The following is a 15,417-nucleotide window of genomic DNA, read 5'->3' on the forward strand; positions in this document are numbered from 1 at the left end:
ATCATTGCCAAGGTCATGAAGTTTTTACTCCTGTATTTTCTTCTAAGAGTTTAATAGTTTTAGTTCTTAAATGTAGATTTTTGATCCATTTGAGTTAAATTTTGATGTGGGAAAGGCATCCAACTTCATTCTCTGCATGTAGATATCTAGTTGTTCCAGTGCCATTCATTGAAAAGACTGTTCTTCCCCGTTGAAGGGTTTTGGCACCCTTGTCAAGAATCAATTGGCTGTAGACATTTGGGTTTATCTCTGGACTTTGTTACTTTCTTTTGTATGTCTATCCTTATACCAGTACCGCACTGTCTTGATTACTGTAGCTTTGTAATAAATTTGTAAGTCAGGTAGGGTAGGGTGAGTTCTCCAGTTTTGTTCTTTTTTGAAGTTGTTTGACTATTCTGGGTTCCTTGAGTTTCTATGTGAATCTTAGGATCAACTTGTTGATTACTGCAAAGAAGATAGCTTCTTTTAATAGGCATTGCATTGAAATTTTTTAAAAATTAGATTTTTGAACTTACCTAAATAAAAAATCTATAACTCTGTAATTGGTTTGTAGGAACTTTTGGTCTGTAGTGAGCAGTTTGGCTCTAAATTATTTTTTCAAGTTATTAATCAATTATTCCACTACTGTGCTTTTTGAGCAGCTTATTTTTTTTTTATCAACTGTAATTTTTATGTGTAGTTCGTAATTCTTGGACTCTTTTTTCCATTAAGTTACACTTCTGTGTTCCAGGACTGCTAGGTTAAAATTCTGTGTAGTTGTTGGATACAGCCTTAAGCTAGTCTGTTTGTTTAGGCCGTGAGTGCCTTCAGTGTGTCCAGCCTTATATCAAGTGTAGATGGGTAAGCAGGGTGCGGGCTTCTGGAATGGGAGGCACTGTGATCACAGGGTTTGAACCAGCTTCCTTTATGGACAAGGGTTGGCCACAGGTGATGTTTAGGCTGGGCAGTGTGATGGGAAGACTGGAATATGGGGTGGTGTTGGGGACTTATTGCAGAGCTGAGGAAAGAGGGTAAGGGCAGATAGGTGCTGGGTGATGGCATCCATGGGCACACAGGACAGGGCAGAGTGGGATTTGAGCAGGGAAGGGACTTGGGGGAGGAGGACATTGGCCCGAATTGTGCAGCAGAACATCACATGGCCTGCCTGCCCTGCACTTGGTGGTGTTTCAATGATGTCAACACTTTAGTTCATACGTTTAGGAAAAAATGAGCTGCTTTGAATCTTACCTTTTTTTTTCCTGTGTCCACCAGTATGACACCGTTCCTATTCAGTCCAGCGTGGTGTTATGTTCCTGCCCATCCCCATCAATGGTGAGGACCCAGACTGAGTCCAGCACGGCCCCTGGCGTTCCCAGCGGTGGTAGCAGGCAGGGCCCCACCATGGACAGCACCGCAGCTGAATCCCGGCCCAGTGCCAACACGCTACAACACACCACACAACCGCCACCACAGCCTCGGAAGAAACGGCCAGAAGACTTTAAATTTGGGAAAATTCTTGGTGAAGGCTCTTTTTCAACAGTAAGTACATGCTGCTGTTGTTTGTTGAATGAGTGTGTTTTTCTTGGAAACACTGGCCTTTCTCAGGACTCGGAGCTGGGGGTGTTCTTCCCCGGAGAAGGGTCTCAGGCCCCTCAGGGGTTCCTCTCCTGTTGTGTAGGTGACTTGGGGTTGGCTACCACCAGGCAGATCACATGGTTAAAATATCTAAGCCATGATCTTATAGATGTAAGCTTTAAAAGAAATGTCTTGATCTTATTTTTTATTTTTTTTTAAAATGCAGTTAAATTTTATTCTAACCCAGCATCAGCAAGTTACATTTCATGTCCTTGTGTCTTATTAGCAAGGCTCTGGGAAGCTTTTCTGTTCCTTACATTGAATGTTAGTATTGGTATCATCTCTTCATAGTTTTGGGGAAACATTTAATGATTTTTATTATTTCTCTGTTATTTTAAAAATATATACAAAACATTACACTCTTGATATTTGTTACGGTTGTAGCCCAAGACCTGCTGGCTTCTGTTTTGTGTCCTCAGTTTCATGAACAGAAATATCGTCACAGCACTGTCCAGTCATACTCAGGGTAACTCTTTTTGTTGCCTGAGAGAATTTTACCTGTCTTATGGTGTTTTTTCTCTTAAAGAACAAAGGTTCAAGGCCACCCTTTGTTGAGTTGGAGGCCTCACGTGACTGGCGGGGCCAGGGGTGTGCTGCAGGCTCAGAAAGGCCGAGCACCATGGGGCAGTCTTGGTCTGTGCCTTCAGGACTAGACAGGTCCCTGCTCTGTGGTCTCTGGGCCCAGCATGTGCTGTGGACATGCCAGGATGTCCCTGTGGCTCCTCATGCCAGCAGGGTTCCTGAATGTGTCTTTCTTGACTGGCCTTTGTGAAGAAACTAAATGTGAAATTTGTTTTCATTTTCTCTTTTTCCATTTATGAAATATTTCAAGAGATGAAGAACATGACGTATTATAGCTCACCCATGTTCCCCACATCATTTTAATTAATGTTAACTTTTGCTCCTTTTACGCTTTTAATTTAGATTTTTTTTTTAACTGGCAGTTTTTGTTCAAGTTATGAAAGAATTGGGCCCTCATGATAAAAAAATCTTCAACTATGAGGATAATCCCCAGTAGGTCTGGTTACTGATACATCCTTTCAGAAAGTAGAAACTATTTTGAAAATAACCTTGGAAGTTCTGCACAGTTACTTACAGTCGTCTAGTAAAAGGAGAAGAGTCTCTCCTTTTTTCAGTTTTACTTCATTGGACATTTATATTGACTGGAAATTGTGGACTTATTTGTGAAATTCCTTCATATCCCTGGATTTCCACAGTGGGTAAAACTAGACACCATCTGTTCTGGGTGACATATTTCTGATGTTAAAAAACCCCAGTTGAAATTTTTATTATCCCTTTGCTAGGGAGGTGCCCAGAAAAGCTCCATGAGCCTGGAGACTCCTTTCTGGTACTGTTTGGAATCCTGTATCCTTGGGTCTCAGAGTATATGTGCTACCTTTAGGTCTTTCTCACCACTCCTGAAAAAGAGAACACTTAACATTAGATTTCCAGGGGAAGGGTGGAGGACCAGAGGCAGTTCTCAGGCTGGGCAGGAGCTTCACTTGGTGGAGCCTGGTGCTGGAGAGTGGGGAAGCCTGGTCTGCTGCCGCCTGGCTCCCTGAGGAAGATCATGTCTGTTAGTCTTGCTGTCTGCCCAGGCCCATAAGGAAACCTGCATGGAGAATGCTGAATTCACACAGCAGAAAGATGACATAAATATCTCCTTCAAATAAGATTCCACTGACGATTAGTACTCTTAACAGTTTTTCTCTTCCTCTTTTTCTACTTATGTAGCTAGTGCACACTCCTGTGAGAAGTTTAGCATTGTGTAAACACATAACCTAGAGAAGAGAGGTCCTTCCCCAGCCTACTCCCCTTCACTCTCCAGTGCCTGCAAGCAGTCCACTCAGGTACCCTCTCCCAGAAAGATCTTCGAGATCTTCCTGCTTGAGTACATATAATCTGACCTCATTCTTCTTAATAACTGCAGAGCGTCTCACACTGTTTCTCTAGGGTCACTTCTGATGAACAATTTTGTAACAGGATATAACTCATAACTAGGGAGCCAGATGAACGTGGCCTTGGCCTCCAGACGTCTTCCCAGGAGGCCCCAGGATTTCCTAGGAGTCAGCAGGTTTTCATCTCCTCTCTGGTCCTGGGCCATTGCCCTGTAGGTGTCTTAGGAGAGGCATTTTGCACCAGCTGGCAGGGGTGGGAACCATCTCAGCTCACTGCCACACTGGGTGCATCAGCCATTTGGAAGTTGGCAGTCAGGTTGTGCCCAGGAATTGCTAATGTAGAAAGGTCTTCTCTCTGCTCTGTGATGTCCCACTGGTGCTCTGCCCCCGAAGTGAAGTTTAAGAGACAGGTGTGTGGTGGAGAGGGCACAGCAGAGAGTGGCTGCATCCTGTGAGGGAGGCATTCTCTGCAGGCTACGTGTGATTTAGTTTCCTGTGCCCCTAAGGGCAGGGATAGCATTTGTAATATCCAAGAGGGACATCAAGTGAAATGTATGGTAACAATTATTTGTAAAAGCCCAAATTCAGGATGGCCTTTATTGCAATGAACATATCCTGGGGAACATGTCCTTAAAGTTACTGAAGAAATCCCCAGTCCATATGTGGAGGTATTACTTGCTGCTGCTTCCTACTGTTTGTGAGGGTTATACTGGTCTTAAGATGTTCTTGGATATATACTTCACTGCATCAGAGGACTATTGGCAGCTGATGAAGAACATTATGGAAAGTTGAGAGATACACGTGTTTCCTTTAACTATTAGAACACATTAACTTAGTCTTTGATGGTCAGCTATATTTGTTGGCACAGGACCAAAAATATTTGAATGTAATTTCATGGTGGGGGTGGGGTAGCCTGTGTGGTTGGTTGCAGGGTGACTTTGTGAGACTCCTTGCCCTGATTACATCAGGTGTTTTTTTTTCTCTTTTCTTTCTCCTTTTCCCAAACCAGGTTGTCCTGGCCCGAGAACTGGCAACCTCAAGGGAATATGCCAGTAAGTACTAACTCCAGTGAGCTGAGCTGTGTGTCTAGGATGCAGGGACAGTGCCCCTCTGGGCACTTGGCCACTTGGCTGCGCAGCCCCTGGAGGTTTCTGTGCTGATTTCAGGGGACAGGACAGTGTGGGTCTCAGAGGCCACAAAGCTGGTGGGTGCCTCATGTGAAAAACTAATTCGTATCCGTTACTTTTATGAGTTGTGTCTTTAGTGTGTCTTTTCTTACTTTTTCCAATTGTAGTAACTTGCTTCTCTCTTAAGTTAAAATTCTAGAGAAACGTCACATTATCAAAGAGAACAAGGTCCCGTATGTAACCCGAGAGAGAGACGTGATGTCACGGCTGGATCACCCCTTCTTTGTTAAACTTTACTTCACGTTTCAGGATGATGAAAAGCTGTGTATCCTTTGAACAGTCAAAGCCTTCTGATATCACGCCAGTGACCCCTTATCGTTTTGGAACCGTGACCCCATTGTTTGTTTTCACAAGTAGCCCCTTCCCCGGAAAGGAAAAGGGTAGCCTGTTGTACATACAAATGAATTCACATCATTTTGCTTTGGGAACCCCTGGGATTGCTGACACTCACTGCAGTAGAATGTTACTTCAAGGGAAATCATTTCAGTCATTTTTTTGGAGGGTTTTTTTGTTTAGAAACCTAAAGGATTATTATTTTAATGCTGTTGTCGCTAGACATTTGTTTAAAAGCATTCCCTCATTCCTCTAACCAGAGTCCTTGGCGTTCCCTATCAGGTGTCAAGTCCAGTGCTCAAAGCAGGGAGTGAGAGAGAGGAAGGATGATCTTGGGCATCTGGGGCTCCTGGGAGGTGGGCACCTCTTTGCTATCTTTGGCCCAGGTTTGTGGGGTTTGGTTGGAAGGGACATCTTTACCAGGCTCAGCTGCCTGGTGAGAAGTTCAAGGAGTGACCCACAGAAGCTGAAACCCTTTTTTCCTTCCTTCCAGAGAAGGAAGGGCCCTGTAGTCTCCACCCTGCCCCCTATGGGTATTTCTGATCACCTAGTGCCTCTGACTCCCCAGGGCTGTGTAGACTGTTTCTTCAGCTGCTGCTTCAGCAGGGACCTCACACCCTGCTGATTCTTTGCTGTGTTTGAGGGCATCTCACGTTCCCTGACTTCTCTAATCCCTGGAGCACAGTCTTTTTTCTTTGCTCAGGGTTCAGGGAGACAGGGGGCACTGTGGCATTCAGGGTGGACCGTTCATCATGCAGCCAGGCTGGCCATTTCTCCTCACTCCCCAGCACCTTTCCTGCAGCTGTTCTTCCAAACCAAGGCTTCCTCAGCCCCCGTTTGCTTGCAGATGCTCTTGGCTTCTACTTGACAAGGGAGGTCGGGCGACAAATGGAGTTGGTTCAGAGCTTGTTCAGGTTTAAACTTCAGTCTTTGCATCTGTTCTTTTCCTCCTGCCCTTAGGTCTCCAGAGGTCCTTCGCATCACCCTACCATCTGCAAAGCTTGGCTTCCCCATCCTGCCTGGGGGGTGAAGGCCTGATCTTAACCCCCACTCTCTCCTCTCCTTTCTCCATACTCTGGATTAAAACTTTGCTCTGTCCTGTTCCCTCTTTAACACATTTCTGGCTCCTTCACCTGTCAGTTGAATGTGTTCTTTTGTTTATTGAGGAGTCCTCGGTGAGTGCCAGGTGATGAGAGTATTCTGGTAAATAAGGTGAGGTTCTGTCCTCGCAAGGCTCACACATCTGTTGAGGAGTTAGATATACACAGATGATGGATGTCTGTATAATAGACTCCGAAGGAGCAAGGGTAGTCAGGCTGAGTGGGAGTGTTGGGGCTGCTGTTTTAGTTCAGTGGTCTGAGGGAATGACGTCCCAGAGACCTCGACGGAGCAGGGGCAGGTGTGCATATGTGTGGGTGAGGCAGGAAGTCTGAACAGAGGCCAGCTCCTTGGGCCTTGGAATTCTATTCAAGAATTTTGGATTTCCTTCTCAGTGTGGCAGGGAGTCCAGGAGGGTCTTGAGCAGGGCGGCCGTTTGCTCTTACTCAGGCTGCTGCTGCAGGGAAGGCTCTTGTAAGTGAGCTGGGAAGATGGAGCCAAGGTGACTTCTGGATGTGGGTCCTCAGGGCCTGGGTGCACAGTGGTGCTGGAATTAACACATCCGTTGGTGCTTGCTTTTCGAGGGCTGAGTGGGCGACTAGGTGCCTGCACACAGAGCCCGAGAGGAGTCAGGTTGGTGTACAAATTGGTGGTGGTGGGGGATGTAAGTGGACCAGAGGGTGCTCAGCAGGGAAGAGTTCCAGTGAGTGGAGAGGACATAGACCCAGGGGCCAGATGGATTTTAGTGGAGGGTGCTGGCTGCCTGGCCCAGTAGTGCCAGGTGGTCAGTTACCTGGTGCCTGGGCCTGGCCTGTGGATTGGCTCCCATGCACGTTGTTGTTGACAGTGGCAGATTGGGGGTGCAGTGGAAGGCATAGAGGTGAGGAAGTGCAGACCACAGATAGAGCAGGTTTTCCCAGTGGTTTCTCTGAAAAGGGGAACAGTAAAGTGGTCTGGTAGCCAAAGGCATGTGGGGCAGTGAGGCAGGTTCTTTGTTGGTTTGTTTCAGGTGTTGTAGAAGGTTTGCCTCTCCACCTGGCTTCAGCATCACCCCTTGTCCCCACATGTCTGCTGTAACTGCTCATGTGGCAGCCATCAGTGGTCTCCCGAGGGCATTAAAGGGGACCCTCATCTCTGGTCTGAATCTCATCTCTGAGGCCACCTTGACACCTCACTCCTCGTGCTCCCTGGGACCCACGTGACTGTGCTCCTATTTGAGCCTGTGGGGCTCTCCCACTGCCAGATTCTCTGGAGGCCCAAGCCCAGCCTTCCTACAGGGCCCATGGGAGAGTGCATCTTGTTGCATTCCAGCAGATCGCACTCTTTTGACTTCGTCTTCTCCCAAGGTCATGTGCAGTAGGATCAGGCACTCAGAGGCTGGATGGATAAGCTTGCTGTTTAATTTCAGATGGGACTGGCCAGGGTAGTGCAGATGGAGGGCACTCTAGGTCTTTGGCCAACGGTATCTGTTGCTTTTGACCTTTTAAGGCAAATTTGAAAGCCTGTGAAGGTTGTGAGGCCTCAGTTACCTCTGAAATGAGTGAGACCTGGGGACTTCAGCCCCACTGGAAATCCTTAGTAGCATATGTTGTGTTGAAAGATAAAGAAAAGGAAACACTCTGCCTGAGGAAAGCCCTAGTATGCACACCATCCTCCCTTTAGCCATAATTATACATTGAGGAGAAGGGGGAACAGCTTCTCCAGTGACTGCAGGGATAAACCCACCCTTAGGACAGGTGAGGCAGGGCCTGGCGACATCCCCGCAGCAGCCTTTAAACAGGTAGGTGGATCCATGAGGGGCCTCCTGGGCACTGGCAGCCTCTTTGCTCTTTGGAGGTTCAGCTTGACCAGACTTAGCCCCTACTCCCAGGAGAGGGGCTAAACTCAGAGAAGCGGCCAAACACAAGCCCTCCTTCCCTCCCTCTGCAGGTGCAGTGCAGGGCTGAGCACTGGAGCCAGATAGCCTGGGTGCCTTTCTTTCCAGAAAGGATGAAGGCTGAGGGGTTTCAGAGGCTCTTGCTCAGCTAGCCTGCCTTCTTCCTCCACCCTCACCTATTCCCTCTTGTATGTCCTCTCTTGCAACTAGGGGACAGGAGCAGAGCACTAGGCCTCAGGTGACTGGGCTCCAGTCCTGTCCCTCCTTGGCTTTGTGACCTTGGGTCAGTTGCTTAACTTCTCTCGGCTGGGTTCCTCTGCAAAGTGCAGACATTGGGTTCACCAGGCCCTCAGGCTCTGCAGTTGGTCTGATCTGTGTTCATCATCCCAGGAATTCACCCACTCCTGTGGGATAATAGCCTCCTCTCACTGCCCTTGAGCATTGGCTGTGCTGAGGGAGGTAGAAACATTCTAGAATGTGAAATGGACCAACGAGGTCTGAGAGAGTATTTCTAGGGGGTGATGAACATGTGGTCAGAGAGAACACTGGTTTGGAGCCATGATCCTCAACATCTGTCACATTCAAAACCTGTCACTTAGCTCCACAGCTGAGCAGAGAACTAGAAATGTTCCTCATACAGGAAACAGGAACTAAGGGGGTGGTCAGTTAAGGGGCAAAACCTGTGAAGCCGGAAGAGGCCCTGTGGCTGTGGCTGTGGTGGCTGAACCTCTCACATGAGCTGCTGGTTCCTGGGAGACGGCACACCTAAGTGGTGAGGTTTCGTGGCTAGTCCAGGTCCAGGTGGGCCACCTGCCCAGGCAGCGCCGAGCTTCTGCTTGGGGTTGGGGGGACTGGAGTCTGTAGGCCACTGGTGAGGAGATCACAGACATCAGCTTTCCCCTAGGAGGGAAGGGGCCCTGGCTGAGACCCTTTGCATTCCTTAGAAGTAAGGTTGGATTTTTGCTTCTGATTCTTGTTAAATGTTGTTCTAGTTGGGAGGGCTTAGGTGTCCCAGGTGGGGCTGGATCAGAGGCAGGTTTAAGCAGCTTTGGTTGCCAGTCTTTTTGCTCCTGGGCTTGTCTTCACCGCTCTGCAGCTTCAGGCTCCTTCCTCAGTGGGAGATGGTGTTGTCTTGGCAAACAGAAGCCAGATTGAACACCCTGAGCGCAGGTCACCCCTTACCCCTTGGAGCCCTGTTCAGGGTGGGTAAGGACTTGAGTCACCGTGTCCCTGGCTGCCAGGGAGTGGAGAAGCACCTGTAGATTCCCAGTAAGAGGCACAGATGTTTGGTGCTTCCAGGAGGAAGCAGTTAATGGGATCCATTTATTGTTCCAGCCTTTAATCCTCTTTGGAAGGAGAATAAAAACGAGACAGATTGCACGGCAGTGATGTCTGAGAGGAAGGTGTCTGCGTTCTTCGAGTCTCTCCCTAGTGAGGGCCCAATAAATAGATTAAATCCTCTTACAAAACTTGTCACTTTATACTTGGAAAGGAGCGTTCATTTGAGAAAACCATTATGTGAATTGACCCTCTGTATGGCACATGGAACGTGGTTGGTGCAGGTTCGGACGCTGTGTTAGGATGTTCCTGACCACAGGCCCTGCCCACCATCTCTGCTGGCTTCCCTTCACTGAGCCTGCAGGTGTCTTCTGGGGATGGTGGGGTCCAGAATGGGCATTTGGCCTGAGAGTCATGTGTTAACTGTGTTTTTGGTGAGAAACCTATGCTGGGGTCCTGTTCTGGAGCCAGGGCAAGGGATTCCCACCAGACCCAGTGACCACTGACCTGACTATGACAGGGTCTGGCTCTAAGAGGGACGGCTGTCTTGGGCCACAGATACCTTCAGTTTTCATTAATTCACAAAATTGCTACTGGGCTGTTTAGTTCAAAAGAATGATTTTTGCTCTATTCCTTAACTATGCAATATTTAGATTTTGGCCTTAGTTATGCCAAAAATGGAGAACTTCTTAAATACATTCGCAAAATTGGTTCATTCGATGAGACATGCACGCGATTTTACACAGCCGAGATGGTGTCCGCCCTAGAGTACTTGCATGGCAAGGGCATCATTCACAGGTACAAGCCAGGGGCCTGCAGGCTTTGCTTGCAGGCCTGGGGGTCAGTTCTGATCTCTTGTGGAGGGTGGGATGCCTCGTTGTGAGAATTAAGAAGAGTTCACATCACCCTGATGTTGAGAGACTAGTGGACCTTTAAATATCAGATGAAATTGGCCAGATGTCTTTTTTTGCCAGGCTAACAATTCTCTTAGCCATCTTGACTGGTGCTTTTATTTTGTCACTTGTAGCTTCTGTATGTACTTATTTCTAGTCTCATTTTCTATCATTTTCAGGCAAAGTCAAATTGAAAGTGTTCTTATAAGCTTTTATTCCCCCCTTACTGATTTTTTTTTAGTGGTAAAATACACATAACATAAAATTTACCATTTTATTCTCTTCTCCCTGGTTTTGAGAAATTATAACCTGCCTAAGTCTAAAGTGTACAGCATAATGGTTAGATTTACATTTATTGTGAAATAATTACCACTGAAGGTTTAAAGGTTCTTTATGGGTTAAAAGTGATAGATTATACTTAAGTTAAAAATTTATTAAAATGATAGCTGGAGTTATGAAATGATGTCATTCGAATGTCCTCACTATATGCAGTTGATATTTGTTCAGTACTAATTTAGACTTGAGTTTTTGGTTGTTAGTGTGTAAAGATTACAGGTATTAATCAGTTCATTTTGTTTTCAGCAAAATTTAGAGTATGTAGTAGCGTTACTGTTTTAAATATTTCATCTCAAATGTAAAAAAATCTGCTTTCACAGGGACCTGAAACCAGAGAACATTTTGTTAAATGAAGATATGCACATCCAGATTACAGATTTTGGAACAGCAAAAGTATTATCCCCAGAGAGTAAACAAGGTGTGTGAGTGCTTTATTTCCAGAAGTACTTCTTAGAAATGTGTTGAATTGCACTGTACTCATCATTAATCACGGTTATTTGTAATACCTTTGTTACTGTAAAATAGATGCTTGACTTTTCACTGGGGAAGCTCCTGCCTTCCCCCGGCTCTTGCTGGGGGCCTGGGCAGTGTGTGCCTGGGTTAGTGGGTGTAGGGAGAGGGCTTTCTAGGCTGCCTGTGGTTGGTCCTCCTGGCCTTGAGAGGTGCTAGGTCTCCAGGGGCTTTCTGCATGTTGTTGCAGAACCCTGGTGCCCACTGTGGCTCACCCTCTCTGATCATCTTCCTAGAAGATGCTGGGATGCCACATTTGTTCTTGGTGTTCCATGCAGGGGTGTGGGGTCAGTGCAGTCAGCTCCCAGCTTTTCCTGTTGGCACTGTGAGTTCTATGTGGTGAGGGTGGTGGGGAGACTGTCCCTGTGTCTTAGTGCCCACCGCCTGCCTGTCTCCTGTGTGCCACTGTCAGTGGTGGCCCAGGCATGCCGATTTTAGTGAGAGCGCAGGATGAGTGGGGGCTGATTTTTACCTGCTGGTCAGGTGCATGTTTATAATTGCAAACCCCCTCATCACTGTTCCTCTTGGGTTATCCCAACTAGATTATGTATTGTGACAGCTCTACTACCTGAGGAGAAGTTGCTGATAGTCCACTTGGGCTGGAAGAGTGCCCTGATTGTCTTAGCTAGCTGGGGTGTCTCGGCCATGGGGGCAGTTATGGGGGGCGTCCTGCTGCCTTTCAGGTGTTTGTTGGATAGAAATCATAAACTCTGGGGATATAAAGAATGGCAATTTAACATCTGAAACCTGTTTTGAAGTGTCGGGCTAGAGAGAAGATAAAGCCCTTTATGGTGAGGTTTGGGGGAAGCCAAAGGCCACTGTGTGAATTAATAAGTGACCTTGAAAATGAACCTTGGGTGTAGGGTCAAGTGTGACCGTCAGAGCTACTCTGACCTGGGAGGCTGTTGTAGGAACCTCCATGCAGGGCATGCACCTCTCTCAGGGCTTATAGCTACCTGTGAGAGAAGGACCTTGATGAAGAGTGCTGGGGGAATGGACACGATGGGCTTCTTGGTGGAAGAAAGATTCAGACAGAAACACCTACTTTGCTGAAGCTGCTCTCATGTGGAAAAGGGGAACTGTGAGCACAGGGCAGTGGCAGGAGGAGCTCGGCCTTTCAGAAGAGCCGTCTAGCTTGGCGGGGCTGACCTTCTTTGCCTCGGCCTTGAACTGGGGCCTGTTTAGCAGCAGTACATCAGACAGTTGTGGAGCTAACACCTGGGGTTTGTTCCTGCTGGCCACGATGGGCAGACTTGAACATGCTTCTGGGAGATGCCAGGCTGCACCTCCATGGGTTCCCTTCCGCAGGGTGCCTAGATGCCTGGTCTTTCCTTTCTAGGCCTTTCTGTAGCCCTGTGGTTTTAACCTGAGGTTTCTTGTCAAGATTCTATCAGTTAGTGCTTTAATCTCTGCACAGACACTCATTGAGTCACCAAGATGGCATCTTGGATTTGAGAGCTTCTCTGAGAATCTTAAAAGCGCCACCCTTTTGGGGCTGAAACAGAACTTGCAATCAAGGAAGGTGCTCCAGTTATTTCTCAGTGAGGCTTAGTCCTGGTGACACTTGCCTGCCTTTGTTTTGTCCTTCCTACCTGGGCTCCAGGTGCACTTCCCAAGCCCCAGAAAGTCCTCCTGGCACCTGTGAGATGCCCCAAACTTTGATCTATTTGACTCCTTCCTCTTGTGTAGTAACATTTTATTGACCAGTAGTCATGTTTTTATGGACATGGTATAACTCATAACCAAAGCATTGTCCATGATGGAGGTGAGCCGAACAGGAAGCACTGTGTTCCTGAATGTTCTTGTTAGGCTGCTGGGCATCGTGTGACTTCCTACTGAGAGAAGCCACCATCTGCCTGTCAGCTGTGGGCAGCGTCTTAATGGTCCTTTTTTCTTCGCACAGATTTCCTTCAGATCTGATATTTGGCACAGGCTAGCCCTGTTGCCTTGTAGCCATTAAAAAAAAAAAAATATATATATATATATATATATATATACACACACACACACACACACACATATATACGTATATAGTAATTTAAATGCATTAGTGGAATAGTGAACTAAACCTGCTTTTTAAAATCTTTCTGAAAGCAAGAGCTTAAAAAGTCTGTACATAGTAAACCATGGAGAATTACATAAATATACAGATAAGTTGGCTTTTTTTCCCCCTTCTTGGAGGCGGAAAAAACATGTATAATTAACTGAATGAATAATTTTGGTGACTTTCATTTTCTGTATGAAGTAGTTTAGAATCTTAGAATTTATTCCTGCATTACTTTTTTAAACTTTTGTGCAGAGATCATTTCCTCAAAACATCTTAAAGCTTCCAGGAGGAAAGTGTTGATGGGAATGAGGCCCAGGTTCCTTAGCTGTGCAGTGAGCATGTTTGCCCTCCTCCTAGTGAGAGGCAGCCTGTCTGTCTTCACAGACCTCATCCCAGTGGGTCGCTTCTGGAAGGGGTGAGCCCCGCCTCTCTCTATCGCTGCTGCCTGTTGCTTCGAAGTGGCCCCCTCAGGTTGTTAGGGGCAGGGGTGAGATAGCAGGCCAGCTGTTGAGGGCATGAGGGTTGATGAAGACTGTGGCACAGAGGACTTAGGACTTCAGGCCTTGCACAAGGGTCCTGCAGAGCTACTGGTGAGGGCAGCGTAATCACAGAGTAAGCCCCTCACCTGTGGCTGTGTCCCTGGCCTTTGCCCTCTTTGCAGGAGGCTTGGGGAGCTCAGGGTGCCCCCGAGGTTCAGACTTGGGGTTTGTGTCTGGCCTTCTCGTATATAGTCAGGTGTGGGGGCTCCACTCACCACACATAGGAGGGGAGGGTCAGCAGGTGTGGGATGGGGCACTGCTAGAGAGGGGCAGAGCATGAAGTTTTCATAGCCAGAATCACTCTATCACTCCATCTGCACCTGTGCAGTGCCCCTCTGTGGACGGCCATTGTCCAGACCCTCAGGCCAGTGCGGACCACATCCTGGTGTGCCGTGGACTCTCAGACCCTCTCACAGCCTCTCACATGCCACCACTCTAGCAAGTGCAGTACCACTTGCCCCCTGTACTTACCGCACTAAACACAACTCTTAGTATCGACAAACAGTTTAATTTGGTCTCTCCAGTGCTGGTGTTTGTTTAGTCATAGCTGTGATGCATGGAGTATTGTTGTTTTTAATTTTTTTTGGAGAGTGGAGTGGGTAGTTAGGTTTGTTTATTTATTTATTTTTAGAGGAAGTACTAGGGATTGAACTCAGGACCTTGTGTATGGTAAGCATGCACTCTAACCTCTTGAGCTATACCCACACCCTTGTTGTTTTTAAAACACAGAGTACCTGCTTTTTGTAAAAATTCAAACCATTCTTGAGACCTGATTTCTGCCATCATCGATTTGTTTTCCCTGTAAATATTTTAGCATTTATCACTGAAATATAAAGCTGCTTTAAAAAAAAAAACCCATAATACCATACTGTTTTTATGTATGAAAAACTGACAGTAATTGCTTAATATCTCAAAATATTCAGTGTTAAATTTTCAGTCATCATAATTCTTTGGTTGTTGTTTACTTGAATCAGGATTCAAAGTTCCCACACTGAGCTTAGCTAATTTGTCTCTTAAATTTCTTTTAATTTATAGCTTCCTCTTCATCTTTATTTTCCTCTTGCATCTCTGTGGAGTCATGTAACATGCTCCTCTCCCCTCTGTATGTCTTGAAAATTATGAGTTGGGTATGTTGGGTTGATCATATAGGTTCATTCCTTTCACACCAAAGACTGGTGTGTGTGGTGTGTTCTTCATTAGGAAGTATGTAACATCGAGTCATCTCTTCCTCTGTGATGTCAACAGCCCTTTATAGCTGTAATGGCCTAGATCCATTAATTCATTAGAGGATGCAGAATAATCATAGTCCAGTTCTCTCATTCTTGAGCTGGAATTCTTTTAAAGAGAAACTTTCCCTTAGCCACTATTTGGTTATTAGTGGTATCAATTGTGGAGGAAAAACAGGATAAATACTTGCTTCTTTCCCCCTTTATTTGCCGCTTTTGAAAAGCATCTCCTCCAGTGATGACCAATTCATCAAAAACACTATTACCCCACCTCATGCTGTACACAGAAGTTAACTTGGATAGATCGGAGATCTGAATATAGGACCTGAAATTCTTACACTCTTGGAAGAAAGCATAGGAGTAAATCTTCATGACCTTGGGTTAGGCCATGGTGTCTTAGATACAAGACCAAAAGTACAAGCAAGAGAACAAGTTTTAAAACTTTTGTGCTGTGATTTACCATTAAGAAAATGAAAAGACAGCCCATGGGATTGAATAGGAAAAAATATTTTCAGATCATGTATCTGATAAGGGACTTATATCAAGAATATAAAAGGAACTCATAACAACAACAACAACAAC

At 46.3% G+C, this 15,417-nt stretch overlaps 1 protein-coding gene across 6 annotated transcripts in view; it reads left to right on the top strand.

The window, feature by feature from the left end:
• PDPK1 (3-phosphoinositide dependent protein kinase 1) overlaps window positions 1-15,417 on the top strand; it is a 73,106-nt gene that overhangs the window by 32,922 nt on the left and 24,767 nt on the right. For all 6 annotated transcript variants that reach the window (XR_010377637.1, XM_064478362.1, XM_064478366.1 and 3 more), the window contains 5 exons: window positions 1,252-1,518; window positions 4,522-4,564; window positions 4,827-4,964; window positions 9,938-10,082; window positions 10,834-10,931. Coding sequence is in view for 5 of the 6 variants with exons in the window: in XM_064478366.1 (XP_064334436.1) it covers window positions 1,252-1,518; window positions 4,522-4,564; window positions 4,827-4,964; window positions 9,938-10,082; window positions 10,834-10,931 (691 nt within the window). In the remaining variant the exon portion in view is untranslated. The remainder of the gene's footprint in view (window positions 1-1,251; window positions 1,519-4,521; window positions 4,565-4,826; window positions 4,965-9,937; window positions 10,083-10,833; window positions 10,932-15,417) is intronic.

The sequence above is a fragment of the Camelus dromedarius genome, chromosome 24 (genome assembly GCF_036321535.1).
Source record: "Camelus dromedarius isolate mCamDro1 chromosome 24, mCamDro1.pat, whole genome shotgun sequence".
NCBI classification, from domain to species: Eukaryota; Metazoa; Chordata; class Mammalia; order Artiodactyla; family Camelidae; genus Camelus; species Camelus dromedarius.